Below are 11,854 nucleotides of genomic sequence, written 5' to 3'. Positions count from 1 at the left end.
AGGAAACTTGGAACAGCAAAAGTTCCTGTTCTTGACATCCATATGCAAAACTGCAATGTTCTGTGAACAGAACACAGTGCTTAAAAGGTGCATTTGTGTTTTGTTTTGTCTAGATTTTACATATACAAAACTATACACAGCTAGAAAGCTTGCGTTTTTGTTTTTTGTTTTTTTCTTTTTTTACACAACATAAAAGTTCAATTCGGCAGCCTGATAAAAACACTTTCACACAGATACGGTATGGAAAAGCTGCACAACAAATATATCCTTAAGAAAAAAAAACAACAAAAGGACATCCCATCAAGATAAGTGCTGGCGTGAGGTCACATTTTCTCACCAGTGTGACTGCAACAACTAACAGAAGAAGGAGTAAGAAGATCGTGAATGATGGACATTCTCCAAACTCTTCCTGAAGGTTCAAGACAAGGTGCACTTTTGTACTTCTTAACAGCATACAAAAGCATCCCAAGATTAAAGTATTCCTGTTCATCCAATTGGTGCATCTGCTATGGGTTGTCTTCTTACAGCTCACTTCCCTAGTACCTGTGAGGCTGGTGGTATTGTGAACTCTGTTGAGATGTTGTAGAATAACCCAATGTGTTCTGGGGCTGAGAACTTCCCTGAACATTGCTTTGGTAACCCAGACGTGAAGATGAGTGCTTTGGGAAATAAAGAAAAAGAAAAATATTACTAAGCAATACTGTCAATATTGATACAGTAAAGTTATGTTAACAATAATAGTAACCAATTAGATTATCCTTATCAAGGGATAAACAGCATTAACACCAAAATTATATGGTACCAATTAATCCATACAAATCACTGAATCTTAAGGCTCCAGTTTTGCTTGGAAAAAAGTTCCCACTGGTCAATATGTCAGTCCTCGATAAACTCATAAAATATGGAAATAAAATATATCTTAACAGAGCCCACTAACTTAAGGGATCACTAAGGTTACGTTCACAATACCGTTATTAATGTCCGTTGTTATCATCCTTAATAGGATGAAAGCAACAGACATTAACTGTAACAGCGTAACAGAGACAGATGGAGCCCCCTCCATCCATGTCCATTCCCATTGACTCTAATGTAAACAACAGGATGGAATGCTTTTTTAAACTCCCCCTACCTCCTTCTTAACCTCTTCACTCACTCTGCTATCTCTGCAAATTTATTCTCGGTCTCCCAAAATGTACTGCCAGCTCACTCAAGTACCAAATATCTGATTCCTGTGGAATTCTAAGGAGGACAGAAGATAAAGGAGGTGACTAGTGAAATACAAGCATAAGGCTGGTACTTCTCTATAATGTCCTGTACGGTACTGCTGCTTTTTAATGAATGACAAAGTCATGGAGGAGAATTTCCTATTTTCTCCATGTGCTGTCTATGGGAGACATCATAGCATCTAGTCTCCACAAAATGTCTAAAAAAAATTGGAAATGGATTCTACAGAGGGGAAAAAAATGCTAGAAAATCTAGAATTCAAGTCATATAATGCCATAAATTCCTTTTCATCTCATGTACACACCCACATGGAAGTTTATCCTGAAAAATAAGCTTTAGGCAGCATTCACACTGAGTAACGCTGGTGTTTTTTGTGCTTATTTTGGCACGTAGCGTCGCGTAAACGCCGCGTAGATGCCGTGTTTGCGCCACGCTATTTTGCGGTCGCGTTTACGCGGCACTACGTGCCAAAATAAGCACAAAAAACGCCAGCGTTACTCAGTGTGAATGCTGCCTTAAATGGGGCTTTTTTGCCAGTTTTAAACTGGGTATAATAGTGTCGGTGTAAACAGAATATAGTTTCAAACTGTAACAATGCATTCTTTTGATGTATGTTTTCTATACAGATAAATAAAATTAAGCATCGTATGTCCATTTTACATAACGATAATTCTAGGTAACTCACTGAGCACTCAATGTCTTCAACATATGACAGCCTTCACGCACAGCAACTAAATATCTCAAGTGACATCCCCACTATGACATGGGGCTTGATGAAATTTCAGCAATGGCTATTTATTGCTCCAGGTAAGAGAGGTTTAGTGTTACATGGAAAACATGTTGCAGTGCTCTGCCAAGACTCCTTATCTGACAATGAAGAATGGAAAGACTCTATCATAGAACAACTTATGAGGACTGGTAACAAAGAGTCAGCTTTGAAAAGTGCACTGACTAGTATATCCTGCAGCTTCTGTCGCCTTTCCATTCACAGCTGTGCAAAGTGAACTGTGTGCACGGCATACAAACATGCAACTATATGCTACTGTATTCTTGCAATTACTATGAAATAATATACTCTGATATACCAGCTTAAAAGTAAATTTATAACCACATGATCCATTGCTGCAGACAAAGGATAACCATACAATGCTGTTATATCTCTACAAAAACTATATCTCATCCAAGAATCCCTGAACGATCAAACTGAATAGAGCTTTATTTTCCAATTGCAGAAATTCATGCACATAGCAGATATTAGTCTGCATCGTTCACATCACATTTCCTGGTCTATGCTGAGTGTAACAAACAAAATGTATTCAACATATTGCTTTTATCCCGGCATGCATAATAATGTAGACTTCTATGATATTGTGCCCTGCAAAATAGACAGTATGAGGAAAGCAAATATTTTACAGCAATGTCTCTGAAATCTTAAAATGGTCACCAGAGGTTGATATTTTCTGCAAACCTGCGTTATGCAAAAGGTAAAATCCACAGAAAACAAGTATGGTATATATGTGAAAATCTATAGCACGTCTTAGATTACATGCAGATTTTACCAATTACATGTGGATGGCGTTTAAAGAAAAATTTCATCCACATATATCAGACTATAAATTGCAGTGGATTTTCACTTGACTCCCTATTATCATGTATCACTGACCTCTGACTTACTATGACTGTAACAATTGCCATAAACATTAGAAACTAGTTAACCTGAATACAACCATTGTACACCAGGGCTGTCAATACAACACTGGAGTGAGCAGAAATGTAAAAACGTATTATTAGTAATAACTACTTTTAGAGAAATTTTGGACAGTTTAGAAACTACAATCATATACATGTCAAATGCTATCACTCTAAGCCCGATACCATACTACCCGTTACTATAGTGAATTTGCCATTACATATACATGAGTCACTTATGGAAGCAGAAGCTGAATGATAGAAGTATATTGACTCCACAGTCTTACTGCACACAAGCCCTTAAAGTGTATCTAAACTTTCAGAAAACTTCTGACAGCCTTTGCAAGATTAATATTTTCTTACTATACTTTATTAACAAAATTTGCATTATATGTGAAATACTGCACCAAAATCCTCTTTTTGTCCTGTATTTATTCTTTCCTCGTTACCCTATTGCCTGCAAAACTCTTCTCACCGATTGTCACTGTGAATATGGATGGGAAGTCTCCTATGTAATACAGAGAAGCGGAGGCTTAAGGGGTTCCACGTTTTATATCTCAGTCATTATAAAAGCTATAACAGGCAATCTACCTCTTTATGTGTAGCTTCAATGAATTGTGCCATCATTCTATAAACTCATGTAAAAAGAAATCCTATTTTTTTGTTGCCATTAACTCCATAAAGGATTATGGGTTTGAGCTAGATGAGCTACTGAAAATGTCCATTATTTATGAGGACAGCAGGAAATTTCTTCCTGTACTCTGAAGCGATCTTGCCTTTACGTATCTGTTCAGTCTATGACTGCAGTAATTACAACAGTGGATGCAGTAAATGCGTGCTAAACTCAGGGGAACTGAACGTGAACAAGTCTACCATGACAACAGAAGGCACACATCCAAGAAGCCAAGCTGAGAGTATTCATGTACAAATTCTGACTGTGAGTGACAGCATTTATAAGATATATAGATCTGACAAAATACTTAAGCATTTCGCTGTATATGTTAATCTTATATCCAATATGCAGTATTGTCATATGTCTTTAAAAAAAAACAACAAAACAAATAAATAATGCACACACCATTTGAAGTTGGTTTTCCATGTGCAAAGATGCAACAGCCATGTCAGTAAATGCAATTGAGGTAAATTGAGGTGGAACAGCAGATCCTGGGAGGAGGTCAGACTGCTGGGGAAGAGGCCAAGGAGTGTCCACCCTCAGGCTGTAACTCCCATTGCTTTAAGCTTCTTGAGGGAGTAGGGGCAGAGGAGGGAAAGTCCGACCAGGAATGGACAAGGACAATGGAAGCAAGGGCGGATGTAGGAATGGACTGCTCCCCACCTACAGAGGCTAGCGTCGATGATATAATAATATATATTACTTGCCAAGGAAGGGGAAGAAAGAACTTCTCATGGGACATGTATGTGGAGGAGAGCCACCAGAGAAGTTCCTGGCAAGCCAGAAAAGAAGGACCAAAGATCTAGGGGGGACGAGGATTACCAGCTGAAGGGAGCTACGGTGGAATTCAGCATATGAAATGGCCATGAAGATAGATATCATTGGACTGTACAGGCAGACATGATGCCTGACCGAGGGCGCAAATCTTGGAATTCGGAAAGGAAACCCTGCCCAAATGAATGCCAAGGAACATGCCCAGGAATTCTGTACACTAAGAAAGCACAAGGCAAGAACTGTCCTCGCTAACAATATATCTGAACATGCAAAAAAGAACCAAGGCGATCCGAAGGCTGGTCAGATTGTCCTGGAAGATGCCTTTACCAAGACGGTGTCTAGATAGAGAAACAGAGCAACTGCTAAGATTGGGGGGGATCGCCATGAAAGATGTAAAGATTTATGTAGAGACTTTGAGGCAGAAACCAGCACAAAGAGGAACATTACATTACGCAAACCCACCATGAAGTGGAGGAACCACAGTGATGTGAATGTGGAAACACTGCAAATGTCAATAGAGGACAGGAACTCACCAGCCTCCAGGGACACCACCAACCACAGGCATTCCACATAGAATGTGTGGACACAGAAAAACCCCTCTACCTCATAGATTGTAAGCTCTTGTGAGCAGGGCTCTCAGTCCCATTGTGTGAAATGACTTTCTTTGTAATGCATCTTTCTGTCTGTATTTGAACCCTACAAATTGTACAGCACTGCGGAATATGTTGGCACTATATAAATACAATTTTTTATTATTATTATTATTTAGATCCAAAGATGGACAGAGGGAACTGGCCGTCTTGGGGACAGTAAAGAGGTTGTGGTAGAACCCCTGGAAATGCTCTGAAACAGAAACAGGAACATTTACATTCCCGATGATGATGGAGGACATGGATAGTTTGAGAGAAGGTGGACATTGAACAGGGGAAAGAAGGTAAAGTTGGGGGAAAAGGCAAAATTGGAAAGTGCTGTGACTGCCTTTATAGGGGGTATATTCCATATTCCAGGACTGAGTTCACTTGCTACAGCAGATGGCTACTGTGTCAGTTGCAGTTTAGGCTTACTAGTGAGCTGCTCCCAGGAAAACATCCCAGAGGTATCTTGAGGTGTGAAGAATCTGAGAAACAAAAGACTAAGTGTCCTAGGAGGTGGCTCCACATGGGAGAGGCCTTTCTGAAGCTGTTTGGCCCAGGCAATGCAGGCCTTTGTAACCCAGGAGGCAGCAAAAGGAGGCCAAACACAGGAACAGGCTGCAACAAAGGCAGTCTTGGAAAATGATTCCACTTTCTTGACAAAACAATTGCTTAGGGATGCTGTGTCTGCCACAGCATTGTCATGAACTCCGGGTTTCACTGCAGGAGGTTCAGACTACCTGGAGACACACTGGTCTAGAAAAGGAAAAAAGCCATCCTTCTTAGTGCAAGACTAGGTGCAGTCTAGGTGGAGACATTCCTTCTTCATTATCTGATAAAATGTCTCATAGTTTGGAAAGACCAGAGAGGGTGGCAACTGTGCATAAGAAAACATCTTCCTGAGAAGCAGGTCAAGGTTTTCAATAACGTGCAAGGTATCTCTGACTGCACAGGTAATGAGTGGAGGCAGATAGACAACTGCCTTGTTCAGAATCTGAGTCAGAAGAGGTAGAAGGAGCTGTGTTTCCACCTGTTGGAGTAGAAACTGTAGAACTATCTGGAGAGAAACCAGAAGAAAAGGAGAGCACAGCGCAAGGAAAGAGTTCAACAGCAGGCCAGCTTGACAACTGCCGAAATGCCAAAGCAGGTGGATCATCGATTCCAACAATATGCTCATTATATGGCGTCCCAGCAAGCTGCTGACATGCAGGAACAATCACAGGCACGGCGTGAGGAACAAGTTCAGCAGCAGGACAGCTTAAGATCTGCCGAAACTCCAGCAGCAATTTGCTGAATATAGGAGGATCATCGATGCCAACAACAACACGCAGACGAAGTTGTGGGCAGAGGCTAGTGATCTATAAGAGGACTACCTAACCTAATTAAGAGACTGCTTCTGGAACAGAATCAGGATCTCTCCTACAGAGGGGCCCTGGAAGGCGCTACCTGAGCAGCAAATTAGGAGTCCTAGCACTCCAAGATTTCTACCACACACTTGTTATGTCTGGCAAGGTCGACTGTGGCTCAGGTGAGAAAGGTTGCTTGGTCTCAGAGAGGATGCATGGGATGGGCCAGAAGGTTGCTGCTGCTGAAGAGGATTCTGCATGGAAAGAAGAGGGGTGATGACCCTTCCACCAAGTATTGATGACCCTGCCAGAGGAGAAAGGGGAAAAGACAGCCAATCCAAGGTCCAGGAAGGCAGGTGGAGGAGTTTGGCCTAGTCCCTGTTAGTAGTCCAGGAGGTGTTGGTCACACAGCACCATATCTACCATTTTGATCAGTGTATCTAGTACTGTTTTTCACTATTGGCTCAGAGCTGTATCTGTTATCCTAACAGTCCCAGCAATAGCCAATTATTAAATTAGAAAGCCACATTTGAAGAGGTGGCACCGCCAGTGCAACAAAGTGCCAAACATGAACATCATCATTGACATTTGTTGTTTCCTAGTGTTGGGTTCTGAGTAGTGAGGCCTAAACCCATAATTGGGGGGGGGGGGACCTAATATAGGCAGGTGTAGCAGTCTCTACTGGGCCCTGAAACCTCAAGGAGTCCAAAGGTCTCTCTAGAACATAAGAAGGCCACCAGTACTATAGATAGCACATGATAAGTTTGGGCCCCATTACATATTTGCATAGAAACCCAGGAACTTCAAATTATGCCTATGTCCATTCTGGTGTGTCCTCCAATAATACTAACAAGAAAAGGAAAATAAGGTGTTGCAAGGACTCAGTGCAGACCTCAATCCAGTTGAAATATTGCGGCCAGTCCTTGAGAGAGCTGTGCATAAACTAATGCCCACAAACCTCAATGAAATGAAGCAACACTGTAAAATCCCTCCAGAACGATATATGAGACTGATAAAGTGATAAAGAAAAGGATTACGCCAAGTTATTGATGCTACTAGGTTTTGATTCATGAAGTGTTTTCACACATGACTTTGTTAATGAAATCACACAGTGAAATCTGCTGTTCTTGTTCACCTGAGGTCGTGTCTACCTTCCAAGTACCAGATGATTTATTATTTACTGATGTGTATATATATATATATATATATATATATATATATATATATATTACCATGACTGTACATGCATGGCAGATGCAAGGGCTAGGGGTTCAGCACAAAAAAGAAGACACATCCAAGTGGACCCCAAAAGTTTTTTTTGCTCAGAGTCTCTTCATTAACTGTTTAGCACCGAAGTACATATATTCGTATATGTAATTTATTGGATACATACAGCATTGTGTATGATCGAGCACAGACCAGAGAAATGGCCTAGAAACCATATCTTAAAGGGAGTCTATCAGTAGTAAATTTGTAAACCTAATTCTTGAAGTGGTGTTTTTAATATTTGCAAGTATGCCTTTGTTACTAGGCTTTTGATCTTTGCACATAAATCACCATTTTATTCACATACAAATGCAGGAAAAAGTGCTTTGCCCAGTAATCTAGACCTGAGACCAATCCCCGGCAAGTTAAGGTACACACCCAAAGGAGATTCCCCTCATGCACATATGAATACAATGAACATTTACATGAAAATGAGGTTCCAAGATGAACAATAGGGACATATTTGAAAACTGTAGTATCACCTCTACAAGGTACTAGAATTATTTCTATAACCAGTACCATATGTACAATAGTTTGTAATGTACTGGCTTCTGGTGGACAAGGGCTATACAATTGAGACAGCTTTCATAAAAACATACAGTTAGAGTAAAGAAAAAAATAAAGTATTTTTTTTTGTGCAATACACCAAAGAAAATTATTTAAAGAGATTATAAGAATTGTAAAAATCTAGGGATTTTAAAAATCTACAGCTAGAGTTAAATAAAAAAAAAAGTTTTATGAGCAATACACAAAAAAAAAAATAAAAAAAATAATATATATATATATATATATATATATATATATATATATATATATATATATATTTAAAGGGATTGTAGCACTGGTCATACCAATAAATCTGTACCTGATAATCGGAAGGCATTAGAGAGGGACCACCAGAATTAGCCGCTGAAGGCCCCATGCGTGGTTTCTTGCTTGGAGGTCCTGGGTTAAGACTGGAGTCTTGGCTGTGTTGTAGTGCTGCTGCTGTTCCTCCTCCTGCTCCCCCTGTACCATTGGTTTGCCCACTATTCTGTTGTTGAACCTGTTGTTGCTGAGCTGCTGTCTGCTGTTGGTTTGCTGCTTGTTGCTGGTGCTGATTTTGTGCCTGTTGATTCTGAATATAAATAAGTCATATAAATACACATGTATGAAGTGTGCAAGCACAGACTGGCATAGTTTCCCAATAGTTATGAACATAAGCTCAGTGAACCCACCGCCATATAAATCAGTTTTCTAGCCCTGTGCACTGTACCTAGCAGGAAGCTATTCCATTGCACCTGGGGTTTTATGGCGTTTCTGCAATGAAGTTCTCTATATGAGAAAGACATTAATAAAAGAGTCTAGCTCTGTATATGTCTGAAGAATCATACCACTACTCAATGACGTATGACTGACCATGCATGCAGTAGAGACAAATACACACCTTGTCAGCTTTTTCTTCTGGTTCATCTTCATTTAAAAATTCCCGTTTTGGATATGGTATTTGACACCCTGCAAATACACTGATGAAAGAAAATGAGTAAGAAAAAAATGTGACAATTTGATCACCAGTAGTGACTGACTGTCAGGAACGCCCTTCTGACTGTAAAGAGCTACGATACCGGGACCGAAAGCTCTTTACCTGGGGCACAGATCGGGAAAGCACACAGTGCGCTGAATTCAGCGCACTGTCGGCTTTCCAGCAGTATATAGAACTGCCTGTGCCCCAAACCATGAAAGGTCCTCTTTAAGGAAAAAACATATGCATTTTACCAATGTACCATGTTACCAATGTGTTAAACATCTTTAAAGGTTTTGTGGCACAGAATAGTAGAGGACTCGTCTTTGCAGCTTTTAGTTGTTCTGCTATTTTCGTAAAACAAAAACTTTAGTATATAGTTCATATATAATAATTAGATAATATCTGTAGATGTCAGCAGAACCCTAGGAGCACGGGATTCCTAGCAACTAGAATTTTGAGCGATGACCATTGGAGCTTTTTTTCCCTCCATTATACTTATGGCACATGGCTTCTTAGCCTGTCAACCTTAGGGAGCACTACATACAAAATATTCCAGCTATATAAATAACTGTAATATAAGGTTTCCAAATACAAAACCTAAGGGTCTGCATATAAAGCTGCAAATTTTCCACAAGGCTTCTTAAAAATAAAAAAGTCCTCTTCCAATGTGCACTCACATTATTCTCAACACAATCCTGAATGTTCTTGTCCTATCGTTTTTCTGTATCAGCTCTCTGATAGCACTTCCTATGCAAGAGCAGATTGCTTCAATGTCATCCTGAAAGTCAATGACACAGTTCTATATTCTGTGGCCAGATGACGTAGGAGTAAGTGCAGAGACTGTTGGCTCCACAGGACATAAAACACTGGCACATGACAAAATGCGTAGGCAGAACATTATATGAAGCACTATTGTGAAACATTACACATGATTTAGTACGTATGATGTGATAGATATAAAGAATACATACTCAGATGTAGGCAGAGGATCCTCTTGGAAATAGAGATCCTGCAAAGCTTGCTCTGATGTGATCCTTTTTGTGGGGTCCATGGTTAGAAGCTTTTGAAGCTGAAATTAAATATTGTTTTAAAATGCTTATAATGCATACAAAATCACAACCATACAGCACACGAAAGCTGCATAAAGCACAAGTCGAATTAACTAGAAGACACTGATGAATACAAATCAAGATCTCTAGGAAGAGTTGTTTGCTTTTTCTTAAAGGTGGCTTTTTAGTTGTCTACTATTGGTGTCATTATGGAAATCAGCTCTCTAAACATAATCTTCTGTGTATAGCCTGAACAGGCAGAACTGCAAAGCAAAGCATGAAGGACAGACAGAGCTAAAAAAACAATATATTTGAAAACCAAAATGCAGATAGAGACTATCTGCTGGTGGTGATTTGCATAGAGATATTTATATAGCAGATGGTAAAGTGTTACTCTAAAAGCTGTTAATACTGTGTTTTGTAACTTCTGGAAAAATGGATGTTTGATTCTTTAGACTGTCTTCTTCGCATTGGCCTGCTGGGGGAGTAGCATATCAGCCAGGGACAGAAATAGACTTGACCGGCTGGTTAGAGGGGCCAGCTTTGTCCTGCAGTGTCCCCTGGACCCAGTACAGGTGGTGGGTGACAGAAGGATACTGTCCGTGGTGAGCTCCATGCTGAAGAATAACTCCCATCCCATGTATGAGACTGTGACAGCACTGGGCTGTACTGTCAGTGAGCGACTGCTTCACCCCAAGTGTGAGAAGGAGCGCTGTCGGAGATCCTTTCTCCCAACCGCGGTCAGACTATATAATCAATATCAGGCTAAGCGAAGATCACTACGCACAGAGAGATTATCTTAGAGCCCTTTGTGTTATCTGTCTGCCTATTTTCATAGAGTACTGTCACCACATGCAAAATAGAAAATGCCATACACCATTTGGTTCTCACTGCACTTCTAATCGATTTGGCATTTTACTTTTAAAATATGTCCACCCTTTCAAAAGAGATGGCCCATGGAAGGTTCTAAGTAAATTATCTCTCATTCATCAAGTGGTCAGTAACCTTTAACAAAAAGTTACCACCCATTGTTGAATAAGAGATAATTTAAATATACTCTTCCAGGGGCCATATGTTTTGAAAGGGTAGATGGATTTTAATAATAAAAACACAGGAACACAGTGACAATCAAATGATGTATGCATTTAATATTAGGTACTTGGTGGCAGAGCAGCTACACCCACAATACTTCATAATGGTTTCATAGTGAATTCAAAGCAGATTATACAGTCCTATGAAAAAGTTTGGGCACCCCTATTAATCTTAATCATTTTTAGTTCTAAACATTTTGGTGTTTGCAAAAGCCATTTCAGTTTGATATATCTAATAACTGATGAACACAGTAATATTTCAGGATTGAAATGAGGTTTATTGTACTAACAGAAAATGTACAATATGCATTAATCCAAAATTTGACCGGTGCAAAAGTATGGGCACCTCAACAGAAAAGTGACATTAATATTTAGTAGATCCTCCTTTTACAAAGATAACAGCCTCTAGTCGCTTCCTGGAGCTTTTCATCAGTTCCTGGATCCTGGATGAAGGTATTTTGGACCATTCCTCTTTACAAAACAATTCAAGTTCAGTTAAGTTTGATGGTCGCTGAGCATGGACAGCCTGCTCTCAAATGATCTGAAAATAAAGATTGTTCAACATAGTTGTTCAGGGGAAGGATACAAAAAGTTGTCTCAGAGATT

At 39.8% G+C, this 11,854-nt stretch overlaps 1 protein-coding gene across 1 annotated transcript in view; it reads right to left on the bottom strand.

Annotated features, from left to right (window-relative positions):
- Nucleotides 1–201: 201 nt before the first annotated feature.
- The window catches only part of CDK19 (cyclin dependent kinase 19), a 130,693-nt gene continuing 119,040 nt past the window's right edge, over nt 202–11,854 (bottom strand). The window contains exons 10-13 of the mRNA XM_075268151.1: nt 10,080–10,177; nt 9,031–9,109; nt 8,470–8,721; nt 202–659 (exon numbers count right to left, since the gene is read on the bottom strand). Of these exons, the coding sequence (XP_075124252.1) occupies nt 537–659; nt 8,470–8,721; nt 9,031–9,109; nt 10,080–10,177 (552 nt within the window). The 3' untranslated portion in view covers nt 202–536. The remainder of the gene's footprint in view (nt 660–8,469; nt 8,722–9,030; nt 9,110–10,079; nt 10,178–11,854) is intronic.

This window comes from Leptodactylus fuscus, chromosome 3 (genome assembly GCF_031893055.1).
Source record: "Leptodactylus fuscus isolate aLepFus1 chromosome 3, aLepFus1.hap2, whole genome shotgun sequence".
Lineage (NCBI taxonomy): Eukaryota > Metazoa > Chordata > Amphibia > Anura > Leptodactylidae > Leptodactylus > Leptodactylus fuscus.
Note: the sequence above shows the minus strand (reverse complement) of the source record. Positions and strands in the feature narration are given on the sequence as shown.